Genomic DNA, 22,994 nt, shown 5'->3' with positions numbered 1-22,994 from the left:
CATTTAAATAAATATTTAAAAAGCTGTCAGCGAACTTTTATGGGCTTTTATGGGTGGTGTTTCGCATTGGTACCCCAGCAAGCGGATCATCACCTGGCTGTGATTGGGGCGGCTGTGGGCGAGTGTGGGCGGCTGCCAAGAAATTAGTATCTATTTAATGCGGTTATTTGGATTATGGTTCGTTAAATGTATTCCATCACGAGCAATAAGCACTGCAGAACAAACCCAGCTCTGCTGAGGAAGATTTTGTGATATCTATCGATTATTTTCATACTTCCAAGAGACAGAGTTTCAGAGTTGCACTTCAATCGATTGCAAAGTTTCAAGTTCCACGATTATTCCGGAACCACCAGGGCACTGGTGCCCTGCCTTTTTTCTAAAATTCTTGCGTGACGGATAAAAATATCATTTTTGCTGCTGCATAATTATGATTATGAATTTGTTGAGAGATGCGCCGGTACCCAATCTCTGCTTAAAATTGTTCTTTGGTTGGGAAAATGCAAAATGATTTTCCTCTAAGGCTAAGAAACGGTAGAATGAAAGTTTGCTTTGTTTAGTTTTTGGGGCCGTCTGATGGAAATTATAGTACCCTCTACAAGGGTATGGCAACGTTGTGACTTCTTCATTTAACGTAATTTCAATTCATATTTCATTTTCATTCTCATTCCTATTTAATGGCCAAACAATCAGCGCAGGGGCTGGAGGTGAATGGATAAGGGATAGGGCAATTGGTAGACACGAGAAATTATAATTATAATTTCTGCAGCCCGGGTATATACGGCACCAGGCCAGGACTAATTAGTCTCCTGAGCGTGTTCTTTGATTCCCGATTTCTGATTATTGTAAATCTCTGGTCACGCACAAACGAAACAATTCATAAATTTAATTTTTGTGGCCCTGGCAATAGCGGAAAAAGAGAGCAGAGAGAGGAAGAGGGAGAGATGAAGAGATGGATGTACAGCGAACGGAGGCCGGGAGTGTGCCCTGGGTGAAGGTTGTGAAGGTGGTGGGGCAACTGATGCTGGATGCTGGATGCTGGAGTCGCCACTCGACACGTTCCAGTCAACGAATTCCCACAATAAACATTTGCACGGGGCCATCCGGCAGTGAGGATGATAATGTGGATGACGATGTAGTTGCTGCTTTCCACTCCAACTCCCACTCCCAATGATGATGATGATGATGATGATGATGAGGACGATGTGGGTAATGACGCTGATGACGACACACCGTTGGGAATTATTTGTATATGCAGTCATGTAGCATCGATTAATCATTTTATTATTATTGCCATTCGTTGCCGTTCCCATAGCTCGTGATCCTCATACATACGAGTACGACTGCGAGGATGAAAAGTCTGCGTGAGTGGACACCCGGGGCAGGGGTCCTAGTTGCGGTGCTTAGGTGCGGATTGATGATGGGTGATAGGTGATGGCTGATGGAATTTAAAACGCTGTTCATAGTCGCTTCGAGCAAAGTTTACCCAATTGATGGGTTAACAAATCAAGTGCAAATACCACGTACTCGTGTCCAAGCTGGCAATGCTGAAAAAAGAGCATCAAGCGTGCTCTTGCCAAAGTCTAGGTATCTCTAGTGCTCTAAAGACCATAAATATAGAGAATCGTTGTATTTACTTAAGCTCGAACGATTAAATCGGCACTTACACTTATCACTTTCCATTATGATTAGCTGTGCTGCAATCTGGCAAAGCCCACTGTTGGCAATGCTCCACAAATTACATTTGTACTTCATTTTACAACACTTGACAAATAATGACACAACACAGAATGCATTTCTATCGGAAAGCAACTGCAAACAAAACTATACCTGAAGTGGATCTAATCTAGAGCTTTTTGCATTGGCATCCACTACCCTCCACCGTCCACTTTGACAATCATTCATTGAAGCAAACGTTGAATTTATCGATATCTATCGATGGTTAACACCATGCGACTCTGTCGTAAAATTGTCACCCGAATACGAATATTATCATTAATTGGAAAATAATGGTGGCAACTCAGTTCCTATTTGCACTTCAGTTAATCGGCTCTACAATCGACAAGAAATGAGACAGACTTGTCAGATTTTGTTGAAAACAAAAAAAAACCTATTTCTGGAAAGTTCTTCCTGCGGCAAGGGGGAAGCGGAGTCCTGGACCACAACAACAACAAAAATACATAAAATAAAAGTTCCTTAAGATTTTGGCTATGTATGCGGCAGTGAAGCCTCTTTCAAAGTACCTGCGCCAGAAGACGGTGCGCATATACGACCCGATATTCACACTGCACTCCAAGTGCACCATCGTGATCCTGCTGACCTGCACGATCCTGCTGTCGGCCAAGCAGTACTTCGGAGAGCCCATCCTGTGCATCAGCACCAGCAGTCACACGGAGTACATACAGTCCTACTGCTGGACAATGGGCACCTATATCCTGCCCACCGAGAGCAACAGCAGCGCCGGGCTCTTCTTGCGCGGACTGGCCCCCGCGGACTTCAATCGGAGCGATCTGCGCGGACTGATGGCCAGAGATCAGCAGTTCGTCCGCATCATTTCGATAGCCGAGGGCGTGGGTCCCGAGAAGCGGGGCGTTACGAAGCGCCTCTATCTGCGATATTATCAGTGGGTGTTCATGATTCTGCTGTTCCAGTCGCTGCTCTTCTACTTGCCCTCGTATCTGTGGAAGGTGTGGGAGGGGCATCGCATGGCGCAGCTGTGCTGCGAAGTGAGTGGCGCCATCATCCTGGAGGACACCTACCGCACCCGGCTCCAGATGCTCACCAAGTACTTTCGGGCGAAATTTTCCAGCATCCACTGCTGCTATGCCATCAAGTACACCTTCTGCGAGATGCTCAACCTGCTGATCAGCGTAAGTATACGCCTAGTAAGCCCGTCGCTTAGGCTCCTCTCTAATCTATAAAGCATTCCAGCAGATACTGAACTTTTGGCTTATGGATGTGGTTTTCAATGGGTTCTGGCACAAGTACATACACGCCCTGGCCGCCATACCCGTGTACGATTGGCAACTGTGGAACATGATGACCTCGCGCGTTTTTCCCAAGGTGGCCAAGTGCGAGATGTTTGTGTATGGGCCCAGCGGCAGTCCGAATGTGCTCGACATCCTCTGCGTCCTGCCGCTGAACATACTGAACGAGAAGATCTTCGCCGTGCTGTATGTGTGGTTCCTGTTCATCGCCATGCTATCCGCCCTGAACATCCTGTACCGAATCGTTCTCGTCTTCTGCTCCCACTTGCGGCTCCAGCTGCTGCGCACCCATCTGCGCGGCATGCCCAAGTCGCATGTCCGCGAGGTGCTGTCCACCGCCGGATACGGTGACTGGTTCGTCCTCATGGGCGTCAGCATCAACGTGAACCCCACGCTCTTCCGTGAACTGGTCGAACAGCTCTACGCGGAGCTGATGGAGGAGCGTGCCGGGCTGCACGCATCCTCATCCAAAAGGCAATTGTCGTCTCCTCACTACACGACTAACAACAATCCACAGGAGCATCGTTCGATTGGTGCGCTGAGACCCACTCATGCCGAGAGGAATCCATCGGTTCCCACCCTGACTCTGATGGCCCCCACCCTGAATCTGATGGGCTCCAACAATGAAATCGTCAGCATTGACCGCTTCTGCGATGAGAGTCAGGCCTGAGATCTTTCAAACGTTCATGTAACTGCATTTCATCTCTTCTTTTGAGTTTAATTATCAATATTGCTTAGAGTCTGTATTTTACGTACATTTTCTGTCTTTCATTCAGTGGAATGATGCAAGATGTCTGCGCATTGATTCGATACCACACACACAAAGAGTGTTATATTTCTTCAATGGCTTGATCATTTTTCAACAACTGCTATGGAAAGGTTCGGTTCGCAGAACTGCACTGTGTAGAAGTAAAAGGTGTACAATCATACGTTAAACGAAAAGCTAGTCAGACCTTTCCTGGGCTCGAATGTAAACATGATACATATCGGTGGTGCCACGCCAAACGCTAGGGCTCTGCCAGCTGTGCGGAGTCTATAAAAGGCCCATGTACGCTCTGGCTGAGGCACAGTTTTCAGTTAATACCTGATCGAAATGCCATCTATGGGGAAATCGTTTGTGTGCATATCATTCATCCTGCTCCTGGGTGCCACCATCCACTTTCAGGACTACTGGCACCGTGAGTTTCTGTTCATCTCTCTTCCCAATTAAGTATAGATTGTATTTATGGTCTTATGCCTTCCCAGCTCACTGCTCGAAGCCCTTTGTGAACATCGGTGGACGGTGCTATTTCTTCTCCTCCAACAAAGTCGTACGTAAGCCATCCGTATGCCGGGGTTCTCTCTAATGATTCCCTTTTTGTAGCCCACTTACGAGTACTACAAGGTCACCTTCAAGACTCGGGTTCTCAGTGTGCCCGTCGTAGTGAGTATTTGCATTTGAATCCGCCACAAGGGTCCGAATTATTCGAGTCTCATCGACTTTAGATGGGTTGGCTTCATGCGAACCTAGGCTGCGAGGCTATTGATGACAAGTCCCGGCTGGTAACTGTTCGAACGGTCGAGGAAATGAAACAGATTGCCTACTACTTGAAGTACAAGGCACATGCCGCCACCCATGCGGTCTTCTGGTGCGGCGGTCATCGCGGACGCCTGTCCAATCCGGACGATGTTGATCACAAAACACTCTACGACTTCTACTGGCACAATGACGCCCTGCCCATGAACTATACCAACTTTGTGAAGAAGGAGCCACCAAAGACCCGCTTCGGCGATGGCTACTGTGTCTATATGGAGTTTACGGGCACAGAACTGGTCATGGGTGTGGAAAAGTGTGATAAGAAGTTGGCCTTCGTCTGTGAATGGGACCCAAATTTACCCACACCACCCAATCCTTTCGCCCCGCAACGCGACACAACTCTGTAGAGTATTTAAAAGTACATAATTTCACGTAATATATTGGCTATATATATTGGGACACTAAAAACTGCGTATCATTTGATCGCTCCCAAAACCATTTCTTCGTTAAGTAAAAAAACATTTGATCTTTGTAATAGATATTGTTCAAATAAATTCCCATAAAATAAGGAATTATTTATACAAATACGTTTATAAGAAACCTGATTCATCGTCTGGTATTTAAGAATGATGGCGAAATCTAAGTAATCGTCCCCAGACTCCTTGTTGGATTGAGTGCCCAGAAGTATGTACTTATCATAGAGACTCTCAGGAAGGATCATTTTTGCTGTGAGAATCCCCTTCGCCTTAAGTTAATCCATTCATATATATTTTTCAAATAAACGAATTGCATTAAAATGCTAATAAAATGCACTAATCATAATGAGTGTGGCGGGGGGCGGTGGGTTAATGCGTTGGTATGGTACCAGCAGGAATAACGCAAAAACTTGAGCAAACTGGCAAAAGTTACACAAGCCCTGAGAAGGCGGAAGATGATGGCGATGATTGCAGAACACTTCTTCTTCTTCCGACCTGTCTGTTTGTCCGTCCGTCCGTCTGCCAACAGGTAGGTATAGTGGGGGTGCATGTGGCTAGGATGGTGGCGATGACAACACAAATGGCGGCAATTACATGCAGCTACTCATACAACAACAACAGCCCCCGCGAACAGCCTCCACAACTGCATCAGCAACAAAGAGGGATCAAAAAAAGAAAGGGCCGAAGCCGACCATTTGACACCCTTGCAGATCCGTCGTTCGTTATTAAATTTTCATCAAAAATTGGCACAAGCCAACAGAATAGACCCTGAGAGAACAGGCCTTTAGGCTCGAAAAGGCTCTATGCTAGAAGGAAGACATTAAAATGGAAACGATTTCACTTACCTTTTGATCTAAATATAATTCATATTTAAATTAACTATTTCCATATTTGAATTGAATATATTGCCCTAAAATTTAATATATTATATTTATTTTAAAGTCTTTTACATTTACATTAAAGACTTCTTAATACATTTATTGTAAGTGTAAACCAAAGTGATTTTTGTACATTAAAATCAATGTAATATTAATTTAATTTCATAAATGTTTATTTAAGAACCGAATATTTAATTGAAAGTGAACGAATTATATATTACAATGTATGATAACTATATGATATAAGAAAATATTATTAGAAAAAACTTGCTTGGTAACTAATCGTTCCTAAGAGAGCTGCCAAAATATATATTTTATATACTGATAATACTCTAAAATATACTGACCCGAGCTTGGCGGCATCCATTATCGGTTGCAGATCGGAAATATATGTATTTTCCTTGCTTTGTTTCCAACATCTGCCGGAAATCATAATACCTTCTGCAAGGGGTATAAAAAGAAAGACGGTGAGAGAGAGCAGGAGAGCAGGAGAGCGGGCAGAGTAAACATTACTGTGTCTGTGGCAGCCAAAGAGAGTGCAGGCTAGAGAAAGCGAGAGAGTATTGGGTGGGGGGAGGGGGGCATTTGGCGTGAGGAAAAGCGTAAAATAAACAAAGTTAATTTTAATTAAAAACCGCAGGAAACCGAAAAAACAACAAAATGCTAAATAAAATGGGCGTGAACAAGACAGGAGGCCACTCTCAACGATGACGATGACGATGACGATAACGATGGCGATGTTGAAGTCTTGCATATGCAAGTGCTATGCAATGAGTGGCTTAAGGGGTGGGATGGGTGGTGTGGAACTACAAGGCAAAGAGTGGAGGCAAATAAACGGGAAAGAGGCAGCCAGAGAGACAGCCAGAGCGCCTGCCAGACTGCTGGCTGCTGCCTACTGCCTGCTGGCTGCTGACTGAGTGAGAAAGAGAAAACATGCCTCCAGCTGTAACCGAGCAGCTGTAGCCGGTTGTAGGCCCACTAACACTAAACCAACACTGGCGCCCCTCACTCCACGGCACCACCCCCTAAGCCCGCGCCGAAGCGCCCTCGGAAGACCCACCAATGGATAACTGTAACAAAGACACATGTAAACAATTTCGTTTGTCTTCATCACTGCCTTTACCGCTTTCCGCCTGCCCCCAGCTTTAATTATACAAAGGGAAAACTTTTCCCGCACTACCCTCTCGCACCGCACCTCACCGCACCTCACTCGCTTCCCAGAAGAAAGTTGAAAGTGAGCAACGGTGAAACGATTTCTAACCTACCCCCACCCCCAATACACATTCCCCACCTCAGACCGAACGGCACTCGCTCAAAAGTACAAAAAGTACAAAATGGGCATTGTACGGGGGAACAGGGGAAAAAAATGCAGTCCCATAAGGAAATGATTGGGAATAGCCAAGTGGAGAGTCTGTTGGAAAGGAAAGAGGTTACAAGTTGAACAAGAATGTCTTTTATTTATTTTAGTAACGAAAAGCCCCGTTTGATTCTCTAAATTAGCAAAAAATATGTTACGTATACGGTCAAAGAGGAGAGGTACAAAACAATAAATGAATCGACATGAAAAATTAATGAAAGTTCACAAAAAAACGCCAAAAAAACGTTCGATAATGTGATGAGCAACGGCAAGGTCCGCGGCTCTACACTTATACCCGATACTCAGTCAGTAGGAGGACTCACAGGATTTTGCACACACAATTTTATTGCTCTAGCACTTATAGACAGATAGAAAGGACTTTAGCGACTTTTCTATTGAGGCTAATCAAGGATTTATATACTTTATGGGTTCGGAAACGCCACCTTCTGGGTCTTACACACCTCCTCTTCGAGTACCGAGTATTGTAACAAAAAAATGAAAGAAAGTCCCAGGATTTCATCCCTACAACCATTAAAAGATACAACCCAATTAACCCATAAGCGATGAAGAAGGAGAAAGGCACTCTGAAACTCTTATTAAATCTTGAGAGCAGAGAAATATACATACGTATATCAAAAGAAAGAGGAAGGCCACAGAATGACTTGGCTGATCAGAAGCAAAGTTAAACAAAAATTAAGTTCCGATCAGAAAGGATGACAGAAAAAGGTTACTTTTGGAAGGAAGGCGAAAAGTGGCAACTGTCTTTAAATAAGTGCTGAATACTCGTATTGAGGCAAAGGAAAATTCAACCCAAGAAGAATTAAAAAAGAGAACATCGACATCTGAGGCACCCTCAAGAACCCGTGCCCATAATCAAAGACAGCCAAACAAAAACAAAAATGAACCCGATACCAACCATACCATACCATACCAACCAGGCTGGGTTACCATCGTTCCCGGTCGAGTTGTTGGTTGTTGTCACTGGCGCCACGAACAAAGAAAATGGCAAATAAATTAACAAGTTAATTGAGTTTCGTGTTTAGGCAGCGGCGAAACGAACCCAACAAACCCCAAACCTTATGGCCAATAATCGAGTGGAGTTAGGGTTCCAGGTGGGCCAACGGCCTCCTCTTCGTCTCTCTCTCTCACTCTCCCTGGGCGGATGGTGTCGGGCTTGATGCGGTTTGTCAGGTGCGTTAAACTGTGCGGTCCTCGCTGCGGCCGCTCTTCGGTTATTAACAATTAACAATTAATGCTAAATCAATAGGCCAGCGCGAGTAGAACTTGTTTGAAAGGAGACGCATCACTTTGCCACACCCCCTTCCCTCACCTCACCACCCCTTCTCCCACATGCCACCACACTTTTATGTCTGACTGAGAGGACAATGTCATTTATATGCTAATTAGGATAGCTCAAGGAAGGCCAACCCCCCTTTTGGCCCCATGGTCTTGGAGATCTTTCAGCAGGACACAATTCTCGACGAATTAATTAAAAATTGTTGCGCCCCCCAACGAAATTACCAAAAAGCAACGCCACGTTTCGACAGCAAATGCAATCCGGATCCGGATACGGGTCCTCATCAACAGCTCCGAGCCCGAGCCCGAGCCTAGTCCCTGCCCATGGCTCTGGCTCTGGCTCTGCCGTGGCTTCGGCTTCGGCTCCCCATGCCTAGGCAACGGGCGGACATGTGTAACAAAATCATTTTTCAATTACATTTTCGGGTTTTCGTGTGTGGTCCCAGTTTGGTCCGTTAGAATCCAGCCACGACCACATACCAGGGCCTAGTCCCCGGCCCGACATACTAGCTGGGAGGGAGGGACGAGGAGGCGATAGATAAAGGGATAGTCAGGGATGTTGGTCCCGAAGGTGGGTCCACGCCCGGCCTGGACCGTCCTGGACCGGCCTACCACTCGCGGTGGTGCATATTGAAAATTTGCTGCAAAATTGATTCCACGACATTTTTGCGGACACGGCCATAGCGATGCGCTTTTTGTGACCACCGATGATTGTGATCGGATGAGCAGAGCAGAGATTCTGAAACAAGCGGGAGGACAAAGCGAGGATGAAACAAGAGAAATCCATATAAAGGACAGCTTAAAATGAGAGCTGATAAAAGCGAACGAGACTTTGATTGGAATACGGGCATGATGAGACAACGACTAGACATTTCCACGTAACCAAAGAGCCTTAGCTCTTATCGAATCAATCACATATGTTTTTTTTAACTCTAATGTAATTAGGCTTTTAAAAGAAATAAGCCAAAATATGACCTGACTAACAAAAACAGAAGTGGCTTTCGCGATTAAGACTCGTCTCCGGTTTTTTCCATATAAATCCGCGGAAGCAACTGATGTACGTTACTGGCATTACCTTACCAAATTCCAGGGTAAAACAAGTCACAAACTATTCCTTTAGACGATATTGGGCCAATTTACTGGGATTTTTGTATAGTTATAGTTCAATATGTTAGGGAGGCGTTGAGGAAAAACTTTGATCAAGAATCATCCTTCTCATAGGAGATAATAATGGTAAACATAGCTATAAAAATAGCGAAAAAAATTAAGCTTCTAGTAAAGGAAATGCCCATAAGCTCATATGTATAAGGTATAGCCTTCCGATAAGTAAGACAGATGCTATATATATATATTTTTTGAGCCCTTGATCCTCTCTTCTCTACTTTTCATTGCAATTTTGGGTAGGGCTTTGTAAAATCCCTTAAGTTCTCAATATTGAATAAATACCTTTGCTGCAATTTGTATGGCATTTATGTAGGAACAAATGGTTCTGTTAAACGTTTAAACACATACGTACTCGTATGGCATTTGTATGCTGTTTCTGTTATGGTCATTCTGGATCTGTGGATCGGGAGGGCATAGCACCGAAACCGATGCCCAAACAAAATCCAATAAGGTGGCATTATCTGTAACCGAAACCGTTTTGCCAGCAAAGGCGTTGATTCAATATCATCCCCTACGGCCGTGCACATTCAGTTCTGGCTTTTCCCATTACTGTCCATGGCTGTCCCTCGTCATCGCCCTCGCCTACGCCCCGTAATGCCCAAGGCCCGTAGTCCGTAGTCCGGACAGAGCGCTATCATCCCCATCACCATCACCATCGTCGTCGTCATCATCCATACCGTGCCGTGCCGTGCCATGCCGTGCCGTTTTAATCAATTATAATTGCTAGCATTTTTGATTAGTTGGCACCTGCCCCAGTCATCAGCAACGTCCAAATGGTTGGGAATCGTTTTGGTCAACCATCCAGAGCAACGTATGTTGGATTCCGGTCGGTATGTGGCTGCCCTGATGCTGGTGCGGGCCAGCAATGGGTGTTCTGGCCAAGAGGAGACGAGAAGAGAAGAGGAGACTGGCAAACATTTTACGTAATTGCGCACATATTTAAATTGCGTTCCATAAAGCACAATACATCAAATTATGAACCAAAGCAAAGTAAATCTGACAAGACAGACTCAGATGTGGAGAGGGGAATAAAAATGGAGGTGGTCCTGGAGGTGGTCCTGGAGGTGGAGGTGGAGTTGGAGTCCTGAGGCCAGTTAATAAGTAAGCTGCAGGATTCATCTTGCTGTCCTGTCCGTACTTTGGTCTGTCCGTCTATGCATCCAGGGACTGTCTTCGTTTGACTTTCGCATGCATTTTGCATGAGATTTTTGTGCACTCAAAACTGAGGAAAATATCTATCCATCTGCATTCGGGCTTTGAAGCTTCTAACCTAAGATCTTTACGTTGGATACTATAATGTGATGAAGATCTCAATGAATTCGTAATAATAAAATGAAAGATCTTAAGATTGGGTGGAGAATCCAGGCATGAATTATTTCTCACAGTGTACCAAAAACACAGACAGAGCATTGCACTGGCAGTATAATTTATTTAGATTGTCTTGGCAAATATTTATGCACATGTTTTTATTGATTTATAAATCAGTTATTTCCCTTTGGGGCCAGGCCAAAGCCCTGGCCTCGACTCTGTCCTTAATTAACAAAGAGGAGAGGCCCGCGGTAGGGCCGGGCTCAAGTAGCCATCAAGATAAATTACCTCTAAAGCGATTTCGGCCATATCGGGCCTAGTTGAATGAAAACTTTACCGCACTCAAGTGTCGCATTATGGTTCCCGGAAGGGAAGACACTTATACACTTACACTAACCCCCACCACAAGTGGAGTTCAAAGCTAATCCCTTTCCGGGCCTTCGCTGGCTCCTGGATTAGAGGCAATTGTCCGTGAGTTTGGGAGGGCCATCGCCATCGCAATCGCTATACTTGTGGGTCATATCCTTATCCATGGCTGGTTAAGTTTGCAACTGATTTGATTCCATCTTGGCCAATTGTCCTTGCCGGCCACGCCTGCAGCTAAACGTTCTGCCGCAACGAGAGTGGCAGCAAAAAAGGACCACTCCTTCCCGTTCCCCATCGTTCGACATTCCACTAAATATGGTATACTGGATATCTAAATATACATGTGGATATGTACATATGTATGTACATATATCCAAATCGTTTTCAAGCGTCTTTGTATGTACCTAGAAAATATTTCACAGGCAATTTCGCATCTTCACACACAGCTTCGTCGTCATCGTTGTCGTACCTTGGTTCTGGTCTCCGGCTGCGTCTCCATCCCTGTCTCCGTCCCCGTCCCCGTCCCGGTCCCGGTCCCGGTGCCGGTCCGGTTCCTGTTTCTGAATTCGTAGCCTCCGTCTTAGTGCCGGTCCTGCCACTCCTGGGTAGGGACATCCACTATTGTGCATATACAAACTGTAATAAAAAATTCAGTCCACGTCTCAAGCACTTATTGATACGTGAGCATAGATGACATACACATGCTCGTACTCACACTCCTACTCCCACAGACACAGTCATAAGTAGCGCATATATATGCATAGGGTCTGTGTACGGGGGCGTGGGGAATCCTGTGGGCAAGGACACTGGGCACCGGACAGGAAACAGGCGGCAGGCTCGTGCCAAAGGCCATGTACTGACCGACCATCAAAAACTGCCTTCAGTGGAAACATTGCGTGAGAGAACAAAAACAATAAGCTAACAATAAATCAAAATTCAATGAAACATTACCTTCAAAGCCAGTTATTTGTTTAAATATAATTCGCACAAGAATCTTAATTCCTTGAACAGTATTCATGATTAGTATCTTATATTGCTGGGACCTAAAGCCACTAAACGGATATATTTACTTACTCAAACCATTAAAGAAATTGTTTTAAATTTTAACGTTGCCAAAACATTAAATAAATATATTTTTCTTTTGGTACACAAAGCATATACGATACCTTAAACGACGCCTAATCAATGAAAGTTTTCAAAACATAAAAAGAAAAAAATGTTTTCCTGTCAAAATTTTGAAAGTAAATACCGCAAAAATGGATAAGCTTTGCATTTGAAAGCTTAATATTTCCCAGACAGTAAGCCGAAGTCACAAAGTGTTTGGATCTGATTTATTAGCTTTTTGGGGAAATTATTGAATATTAAATGAGACAATTTCGAAGGACATTTAAGGGGTTACGGAATGGCAGAGGGAGGGCCTCTAAAAGCGGTCCACAGGCCCGAGAAGGAGCTTGTGCAGAAACACAACACCGTGGCATATTGCACGGTAAAGTAATTCAATTCTAAATAAATGCAGAACGGAGTCGATTTAGTCCGTCCGTCTGCGTCAGCAGCAGGACAATGACAAACATTTCTGTGACACATACCAACATTTTAATTAATTAAATTTACTTATAATTGTGCGGTTACGTAAACGTACATTTAATACATACATATACGATAAATAGCCACCTCGAATAATTACTCAAATTACTCATTAAATGAATCATTACACTTCCAGCGCAGAGCATAATTCTGTACGCGGATTTGCAGATCTTTCAAATGGAATACATGGGGCAGTCAAAACACTTCAATCATATCTGAGCAACGTCTTCACTAGAAACAAAAAATATGACCATTTTTTATTATTGGGAATACGTCAGAATGTACATATTCATATTTAAGAATAGCAATAGAAACTACCCGCATAAATCGAAAAGTGTGTCAGGGTCCAGCAAAGTAAAGATATTTTAGCCGTGTATAATATTTCAAAGAAATAGGAAGAGAGATACAATTTGTCCGGTTAAAGGTGGATCACAATTACCATCCATCTTAATCTCTCGAACCATCGCTCATTACAGAACGAGACCCACTAGCACGTCGAAATGAAATACGTGCCGTGTTGTTAAATTATCGCGGCTGAAATAACCGAAAATGTTTATACATTTGTACATTTATTCTCTATGCCAAGGTATATTGTACGAGTATTTGCCCAGGAAGGATCAATGCTATCCCTGCACATCCTTTTCTGCAGCGACTGGTATAAAAGATGGGTCGGCACTTTCGGCACTTATACTACTAGGGTATTCTGGTTTTATAAAAAGGGTATCTCTTTTGTCCCAACGAATTGGGATTATGTGAAAGGATCCACAATCCCACCTATCTATCATACCGGATACCTAGATATTTTGTCGATTTAGAGGGTATTCAAAAGGTTTATAGGCCCGGACAAATGGCATTATCACTTGTTTTATTTCGTTTGTGGAATTTTTTGTTTTTATAAACAGCAATGAATTGGCATTCGATTAATTAATTGGGAAATTGCAGTCAGAGACACGCACGTCTGAAGGACTCCATAAGGAGCATTGATTACTTCAATTTTGTATACCCACATACAAATTTACATACTTATACATATGTATGTATGTATGTACCATATATAAAAGCACTCGGATATGTGTGTAAATGGACGCGAACAAATCAATTAACATTATTCATTCAAAGACAATTAATTCCCATAATTAAGTCTTATGAAATGCGCTCTTTGAAGTGCCAACTAAATGATGGATGCCAACCATAATATTGATGGTAAAGAAAATGATTATAAACGGAATCGCGTACAATAACCAGAACCATACATACTTGTACATACTCGTATTTTTTAATTTTATGTCAAAAATCATCATCATTGTTGAATGGTCCCGTCTGTTGAAAAATATTCAAATAAATGAATATGAATATTAATATAGGGAAAGGTACGAGTAGTATTGAATATATTTATGTATGTAGAACCATTTAGGTACCTTAAGAACCTGAAAGAAGACGATCACAAGTTGCTGGTGGCTGAACGGATCGCAGAGGTATTGGATCCAAAGCTCTGACCGAAGAAGGTCCACGTGCAAACAAGTATTCCAAGTGCAAGCGAAGAATAAGGTCGAGCGCGTCTCGCTGCATGCATATACATATGTATGTATGTATGTATAATATGCATTTATTTGGGTTTAACAAGTTTACATTCGCGGCTGGTTGCAACGGGGGTTGAAACGTAATTAAAATGTATGTTAATGCAAGTTCGAGCTTGAAAGCTCAAGTCGCGTGTGGATCTTGAGAGCGAGCGCGATACTATTCTCAGAGAGCGATAACAGGCTGTTAACCTGGGGTGCTAACAGCGCTGATGCTCTTTTAATGCTTTTTCAGCTGAACAAGTAATTTACATATGTACATACATATGTATATAAAAGAGCGTTTTTGCCCGCCAGTTTCTCCATCTCATGATCGTACGGCTGGCGTTCCCTTCCGAAAGCTTTCCAAAGTGCGTCTTTTCAAGGCAAAACAATGCCAGAGATCGCTTTAACTATATTTGCCTATTATGGTGTATAGCTCCTGCTCTCACACTGTCTCCGGCTCGCTCGCTCTCTCTCGTCACGCCTAATGTGCACGACACAAAGGAACGAGGCGAGCCAATCTCGGCATAAACAGGTGACACCAAGAGGGAGACAATAAACTGCAATGGCATATATCGTGGGGTGTCGCAAGGCAAAGCGATGATGCAGAGAGGGAGAGAGAGACAGAGTGAGCACACGGGGCGGGCCGAGATGCACACAAAGAGTGGAACATTTTGTTAAGGCCACTTTGCGACATTTTAATTTAAATGCTAATCAGTTGCCAATAGAGAAAAAAGAACGAACCTATGCATCCCACCTCGAGTGCACTCTTCCCCTCTGCCACCCCTTTTTGCAAGTCATTTGAGTAGAGCAGGGCAGAGAGAGGAAGTAGGAGAGAGGGGGAGGGTCAGGTGAATATCAAGAGAGGGAAACAGCGCTGCAATTTGTGTAAAATGTCGGCCATTGTGGATTAGCAGCAGCATCGGCCGCCGTCCGTCGCAGGCGGCCTACGAGTATGTGCAGTTGGGGCGACGGACAGGAGGCTGTCGTGCTTCCACCTGCAGCTAACGGTTTAGTTGCGATGCCCTTCACAAAAGGGTACAACGGCTGTCCGTCTATAAGGAATTCCACGGGATATATGTATGTACATGTGAACTTATGATGTTTTTTAGTCGCTATAGCGTCTTTTTTTGTTGCTGAACGTTTCATATACATATTTAGTTCTCAATGGATCTGCGAGAGTATCAAAGGTTTCGGCTGGGCCTGCTTTATGTTTGTTTCTGTTTGGGGCTGTTGTTGGAGCTGCCGTGTCATCATTATCATTTGCATTTGCATTTTCGGCAGGCGGGCAGTGGCTCAGCACCCTGTGCCCTTGTTTGCCTCTGTTGTTTGGCAAATATTGGCATTTTATGCTGCGTCCACAGCGTACGTCTATGGTCCGGCGATAGCATCAGCAGAGGCACTGGCATGTGAGTGTCAAAGTGGCGAAATGGCTAATTCCCCCAAGCATTTTGTGCCATAAAAACAAATTGGACTTGGGCCACAGAGAGTGTATAAATAGTCAACCCAAGAGTTGAGAGTGCAGTCAAAAATTGAGTTAAGGAATGGAACGAAATGCATTTACATGATTTAAATCTCCCACCTCAATAGACAAGTATCGATAGGCTGCACACTGCCTAAAGGTGGCTGATGAGGCACTCAAAGGACTGCCATTCTTGTCGATATTTAGGGTATTTCGATACTCCGCACCTACCAGCACTTGAGGCTTACCCCTATGCAACACTGATTGCTTGTTATCGTTAATTTCGTTTTCGTTTACGTTTTACGTTTTTTTTTAATGGACTTTAATTTGTTTTCTGTTTAAAATAAGCTTAGTTTAGTAAACGACTGCCTCCCGCCATGGCCGCACCACGACTCTGCGACTGTGATAGCCCCACGCTGCGACTGCTGCAGCTCACCAACTGCCGCCTGGTGCGCGGCCACCAGTTGGTCCGCGACGATTTGTGGGTGCGCGATGGGAAGATCGTCAATCCTGAGCCCGTGTTCTTTGATGAACAGACAAGAGCCCACAGGCGCATCGACTGCCAGGGTGCCATCATCGCCCCCGGCTACATTGACCTCCAGATTAATGGTAAGCCCCGCTACCACCATCATAGCTATTCTCGCACTCCCATTTGGAAATTTCACTTTCGCTGCGAATTCAATCAGTCCGTCAAGGTCGGGCGGGTCTTCTCAATTCACCCAATTACATGATGGCCTGGCGGTCCCCGTAATCAGCTCGTTAATCTTATCGCCCCTTTGGCGGTCCCACAAGTGGTGCACCGCACTGGCGTCACGATAGAGCTAACCCAGCTTGTGTGATAAGCTATGCCTTTGTTTTTGGGTCGCTTTGTGCGTGGGAATGACCCCATTAATGCCTACTCTTTATTGAATTCCCACTTCACATTGCACTCCCGATCAGGTGGCTATGGTGTGGATTTCTCGCACGACAAGGACACCATTGAGGAGGGCGTCACCAAGGTGGCCAAGGGACTGGTCCGGTGTGGCGTTACCTCCTTCTGCCCGACGCTAGTGACCTCACCAAACGCCAGCTACCACTCGATACTGCCGCGCATACCCAAAAGGGTGCCAGAAGGAGCTGGAATCCTGGGCATCCATGCCGAAGGGCCATTCATAAATCCCCAGAAGAAGGGTGCCCATCCTGAGAACTGCATTCAGACAATTGACAAGGTAAGCGGATCTCTCAAGTCTCAAGTCCCATTCCTCTCTAATGATCTAATCTGCAGGGGCTGGAGACACTGGAGACGACATATGGATCGCTGGAGCGCCTTAAGATCATTACTTTGGCGCCGGAGAAGGTCAGCGATCCGGAGGTCATTGGACAGCTGGTGGCCAAAGGCATAACCGTGTCCCTGGGCCATTCCGCAGCCACACTGAGCGACGGCGAGCGTGCCGTCCAACAGGGCGCCACCATGATCACGCATCTGTTCAACGCCATGCTGCCGTTCCACCATCGCGACCCCGGCCTGGTGGGACTGCTCTCCTCCGATGCCGTGCCCCAGGGACGGACCGTCTATTTCGGCATCATTTCGGATGGTGTGCACACACATCCCGCTGCGCTAAGGATCGCCTATCGCACCCATCCCGACGGTCTCGTCCTGGTCACCGATGCCATTTCGGCCTTGGGCCTGCAAGATGGCATCCATCACATCGGTCAGCTGCCGCTGGAGGTCAGAAGGGGCAAGGCCTTTATCGCCGGCACCGAGACCCTCTGCGGCAGCATCGCGCCAATGGACGAGTGTGTGCGCATCTTCCAAAAGGCCACAAGTGAGTAGAGAGCCACTCCATCCTGCTCTGATAATGAAATGGGTCCTCTTCACATCGTAATCGTTGTCCCTGATCCCACAGATTGCTCTATTGTGTATGCCATTGAGGCGGCCACCTTGCATCCTGCCCGTTGCATCAATATCGAACACCAGAAGGGAACCCTAGACTTTGACTCCGATGCCGACTTCATACTCCTGAATGACGAGCTGCGTGTACTGTCCACCTGGATAGCGGGCTCCTGTGTGTATCAGTGCATCAAATAGTACATGCGATACATATTTATATGTACATATACACGGATATAGAAGCGATACTGGGATGCACATATGTATTATACACGCACGATTCTCTGATTAAACTGTGAAATCTCTACGTTCCAATTGCAGAGTAGTTCTTCTGTATTGCACGTAAAAGCTGTGATTTGTAGGATTGGTAGGATGTCCCCGTATGTCCCTCAGCTCAGATCTGTTCACTGGATAAAAGTTTGTAAAATTGTAGATAAATCGTTTGAAACACGACTCCTCAAGTGATATACATGTTAATATGCCTCCAAAATGAAGCATTATTCCAAATATGCACTACACAGATCTGTTCATTCCACCGAAGAAACCTTCTAATCCTTTGGATGCAAGTTTGAGGTCTTTAAACATCGTGCTTAGGTTGAGATTTAAGACAAAAGTAGATGTGAAATCGTAGGATCGGCCACAAGGTTTCCTTTCACCACAAAATACTCCGCATGCGGCCTTCATCGCTGTATTGGGATATGGCTTGGATTGTTCATTATATTTTTTTTAATCGGTAAATCATTTGGTGTGGACAACTACACTAAATCCATATACAATTACAAATAATAAGTATTACACAAAAAAAATAGGCTTACAATAAAATTACAAGAAGGAAAAAGTACACAAACGTACATCATAATATATAGGTTTTTTAGGTTTTAGGCTGGGCGCGATTAAAACGATAACACCCCGCCCCCCTCCCCCCACACTCTCTCACACACACACACACATATGGTGTGTACTATATATATGCATTGATCAGAAAACAATTGTGGAAACAGGCACAGCGAAACCCCTGGCATGATGAGTGATTCCAGACCCAGAAGACCCCCAACCCCACCCCTCCTCACTCTGCGACAACTTACAAACAAAACGAAACGATACGAAAACGAAAACGAAAGCAAGATCAAGCTACATATATAAGTACCATAGCATATACCCATGAGTATATATATACACACCTATGTATTACTGGTAGATATCTAGGCTGCAAACACAAATAGTACGATGAAGAAAAACCCACCCACACTTTTGCCAGAGGACTACGGACTGTGGACTGTGGACTGCGGACTGCGGACTGTGGAAATGGAAATGGAAGATGGAGCAGTAAAGGTGCGCTGGTGCAGTATGTACTAGGAATTATGGTATATAGCATATCAAAAAATGTTCCATTATAAAAAATTGCTTTGTTTTTCTAGCGTTTTCTCGCCTAGAGATGGTCTATGGAAAAAAGGGTGTTGTTCTTCTGTGGTACTCCCTAATCGTATTACTCGTATTGTAAAAAATCTGTCCCACGTTAGCTAACTAGAAATCGCTCAAGATGTCCGCTTTCCTGGGAAGCCTGACACGCCTAACACGCCTTAAACAATCCTGGAGTGCAGTGCCCTGAGACAGACATGAAATGCAGTTCTGTTTCTCCTTCTTCTGCTTCTCTCGCTCGCGCGGTTTATAATTTTTGTTTGTTTTGTTGTTGGTCGAGAATTGTTCTTGGTTCAAAATGTGTTGTGCGTTAACTAACGTATCTGTATCTCTAGCTGTTTCTGTATCTGAAGCTTCCTGATAACAAACATCATTGTCGTCTACGGATTGTAAAGTTTCTTCCAAATGTTCGTTGTTACAAATTGTTTAAACTTTAGGTAGGATGTTTCTGTTACTGTTTCTATTGTTTGTTTGCTTGCTTTTCCTTCTGCATATTTTCTTGTAGTAAGTAATTTCTCTCGTCTCCATCTACCCCGGTCTGTGTGTGTTTACGTTTATTGCTTCATTTGCGTGTGGAGCAGTTTCAAAAACCGATCCGCAAACCCCCAATATATCGTCTCGCGTCGCACAGCTAAACACACGCCACCGCCACGGCCACGGCAGAGAGAGCCTTGACCAACGGGCCGGCCTCAGGGCCACTCGTCCCCGTTTTACGCACAGCATTTGCTGTAGCCCGGGGCCTTGTCATTATTCCGGCGATCGATGACGACGCGCTCAGGATTCTCGGCCGCCTCCTTTCCAGATGTCTTATCCAATATGGCCTCGGCAAGCTCGCAAAAAGCACGCTCAATGTTGGTGTTCGACTTGGCGGACGTTTCCATGAACCTTATGCCGTGCTCGCGGGCAATCTAAATGAAGAGTATTACGGAAACAGTCAGTTTATACGAATGGAAAGCTGTCTTGCCTACAGCTGCGATCAATATCATAGTGGCAATGAGAAGCATTTCTTCTTTTCTGCTCATGAATACAGAGAGTGAAATAGAACTTATAATTTAGATATTGCCATAAAAACACTATTCTGTTGACCGCTTCTGTAGCCATAATGGTTGAGTTTTGCTTACCGCCTCGCCGCGCTCTTTGTTCACCACACGCTTGTCCGTCATATCGCATTTGTTGCCCAGTATCATCTTCTCGACATCCTCGTTGGCATGCTGCAGAGAGCCACAGAAGACAGAGAGATAGATAGAGAGAGAGAGAGAGAGAGCGGAAGAGAGAGAGTGATGATGATGAATCAATCAGCGAACGGGACCACTTATTTACTCTTGCACTCACCTCGTCTATGTTCCGTAGCCATTTGACGATATTCTCAAAACTCTTTTCGTTCGTTATGTCATAGACTAGCATGATGCCCATCGCCCCGCGATAGTAGGAGGTGGTTATTGTGTGGAATCTCTCCTGGCCGGCCGTGTCCCATATCTGTAGTTTGATCTTTTTGCCCCTCAGTTCCACGGTTTTGATTTTGAAATCAATTCCTAAGAATAAAATTTAATCATACGTTATGACGTCACAATATGCATTAGAACGCCGCCTGGCCATAAACCAAAAAAAAAAAAAAAAAAACAGTTGTCCTCTCTCATAAATTATGAATCACCAGAGCACACACACGACGCACACACACACAGCCCATGGGGCAGACACGGATATGGAAGTGAGACAGATAGATAAATAAATGTTTGCACGTATCGGTTACGTGTATTAATCTAGTTTTATTGCCTAACTAGGGGCAGGGCTACCGTAACCCGCTCTCCACAGGCCGAGTCCAAAGGCTGCAACGATCTCTACATTCACACATATTTATTTACATATGCAGAGAGAAACAGTACATTGCATTCACACTGAGAAACATAAGCATACATATGCGCACATGTCGAGATGCCTTTGCAGGGAATATTCCCGTTTCTGATCCCACCGATAAGACAATGCCACGCCCAATTACACACACGCATATCCTTGACACAGTCGCCGCCGCCTACCCACTGCCACAGCTGACACAACTTCGGCATCTACACATGTGCATACACATGTACTACATAAGTAAATTGTAGGCAAAGTGTTTGTACGAATATCCCGTTTGCCTTTTGGACAGGCCATGGCCCATGTCACTCACCTATGGTGGATATAAAGGTCGAGGTGAAGGCATCATCGGAGAAACGGAATAATATGCAGGTCTTGCCAACACCCGAATCGCCAATTAGCAACAGTTTAAAGAGCAAATCGTAGGTTTTCTTCGCCATTTCCACACACCAGCGGCTCTTATAGAACAAAGCACACACAAACACACGCGCAGCACACAACGCACGCACCCACACAAACACACGCACTCACACAAACACACACACTCGCACCCACAGCACACAGGTGACAAGCGATTAATGCTCTTGCTCTAAATGCACTTTGTATATGCTTCGCTTTATTTAAATATGTTTTGTTGTTTCTTGGCTTTGGGTGCTGATTGATTTGATGAGAAACGTTGATTTATTTCAGCTATGCGCATTTGATTTGACTTAATATTTTTCTCTTTTTTCTGCCCCTCAGAAATATACCGAACTGCGTCACAAATATCAAAATATACCATAAATATACTGACGAATTACTTGTATTCAAGTTCGATCATGTTCCATCGTTTTTGATATTCGGTTGAATATTTCCAGCAAGCTAAGACCCTCAGCTCTGAACTTATAGTTGTATCCGAATACTAAATCAATTTCCTACAAGACAGGTTAAACTTAAGCAAACGTAAACTTAAACAAAAACAATTTTCACTAAATTAATGTTTCTACATGGCAACTACGCGCTAACTGCACATTTGCTACATAGTAACTACATTTTTATGTAATTACCAAAAGCGACACCTGAAGGGTTTACATTTCAAATTTTTTTTCCCGTTTTTTTTCATGTAAGCCCCATTGAAGCGCCAGTGTGAAAACCTCCGCTATTCCCTTTCTGACATGGCTTTTCTTCCGGCATTTTTGAAAAAATTGAGGTATTCGATGTGGCCTGGAACATGGCTCTAAATGGCATTTCTACACGTTTTCTACTTTGGTGCATTTGACAAGAGGGTGAGTCAATAAGGCATTTTAAAATATACAGGAAAATACTATGAAAAGTATACACATTTGCAAGGTGTGTGAGGTAGACATGGTGGCACTAAAATCTGAAAATGCGATGAAATATACGGTCTGACCCTCAGAAATATACAAAAATATACCGTCTCATTTTAAAAATATAAAGTAAAAGAGCCTCAGCGATAGTATCAATATTGAACTCTCTTGTTTAACCTTGTTTTAGTCAAAATACAGTAAATGGGAGTACTCAAAAGTAATTAATCTTGTAGAAAATTTATTCATCAATAGGATAAAACTATGTTGGCAGCGGCGAAGGTTTTAGTTAGCCCGCTTTATTCAACGGAATATCAAAATTGAACAATAGGAACGATTACTGTCTTACTGTCTTACGAATTTTTGTTGGTTGACCTTTTTCGCTAAAATATTTTTCTATTCAAAATCCAATAAAAGCAAGTATTTAAAATAAAACAATCAAGTTGAAAATTGATTCAATAATCGTATAAAATTATGTGGGCAGGGCTGAAAGGTCTATCTAGCTAGTGATACCCGACGGAATATCAAAATCGAGTAATAATGGAACTTGAATTCGTCAGTATATTTACGGTATATTTTTACAATGAGGCGGTATAT

General features: G+C 44.1%; 4 protein-coding genes across 4 annotated transcripts; 3 read left to right on the top strand and 1 right to left on the bottom strand.

Moving 5' to 3' along the window:
* The first annotated feature begins 2,146 nt into the window (after positions 1 to 2,146).
* On the top strand, positions 2,147 to 3,739 carry LOC6597239 (innexin inx6). The gene is made up of 2 exons (XM_002022498.2): positions 2,147 to 2,867; positions 2,932 to 3,739. Exons 1-2 carry the CDS (start codon positions 2,208 to 2,210, stop codon positions 3,652 to 3,654), a joined length of 1,383 nt encoding a protein of 460 aa, XP_002022534.2. The 5' UTR covers positions 2,147 to 2,207; the 3' UTR covers positions 3,655 to 3,739.
* A 347-nt stretch (positions 3,740 to 4,086) lies between these two features.
* LOC6597238 lies at positions 4,087 to 5,071 on the top strand. The gene is made up of 4 exons (XM_002022497.2): positions 4,087 to 4,162; positions 4,230 to 4,294; positions 4,348 to 4,407; positions 4,470 to 5,071. The coding sequence occupies exons 1-4, from the start codon at positions 4,087 to 4,089 to the stop codon at positions 4,905 to 4,907; spliced, it is 639 nt and encodes a 212-aa protein (XP_002022533.2). The 3' UTR covers positions 4,908 to 5,071.
* Positions 5,072 to 16,327: 11,256 nt separating this feature from the next.
* On the top strand, positions 16,328 to 18,135 carry LOC6597237 (N-acetylglucosamine-6-phosphate deacetylase). The gene is made up of 4 exons (XM_026990727.1): positions 16,328 to 16,559; positions 16,890 to 17,158; positions 17,215 to 17,755; positions 17,837 to 18,135. Exons 1-4 carry the CDS (start codon positions 16,328 to 16,330, stop codon positions 18,016 to 18,018), a joined length of 1,224 nt encoding a protein of 407 aa, XP_026846528.1. The 3' UTR covers positions 18,019 to 18,135.
* Positions 18,136 to 18,740: 605 nt separating this feature from the next.
* Positions 18,741 to 21,612, bottom strand: LOC6597236 (ras-related protein Rab-10). The gene is made up of 4 exons (XM_026990631.1): positions 21,407 to 21,612; positions 20,572 to 20,771; positions 20,361 to 20,450; positions 18,741 to 20,147 (listed from the first exon to the last, which is right to left on the bottom strand). Exons 1-4 carry the CDS (start codon positions 21,531 to 21,533, stop codon positions 19,950 to 19,952), a joined length of 615 nt encoding a protein of 204 aa, XP_026846432.1. The 5' UTR covers positions 21,534 to 21,612; the 3' UTR covers positions 18,741 to 19,949.
* Between the last annotated feature and the right edge of the window lie 1,382 nt (positions 21,613 to 22,994).

This window comes from Drosophila persimilis, unplaced genomic scaffold (assembly GCF_003286085.1).
Source record: "Drosophila persimilis strain 14011-0111.01,24,50 unplaced genomic scaffold, DperRS2 tig00000606-arrow-arrow-pilon, whole genome shotgun sequence".
Classification (NCBI taxonomy): domain Eukaryota; kingdom Metazoa; phylum Arthropoda; class Insecta; order Diptera; family Drosophilidae; genus Drosophila; species Drosophila persimilis.
Note: the sequence above shows the minus strand (reverse complement) of the source record. Positions and strands in the feature narration are given on the sequence as shown.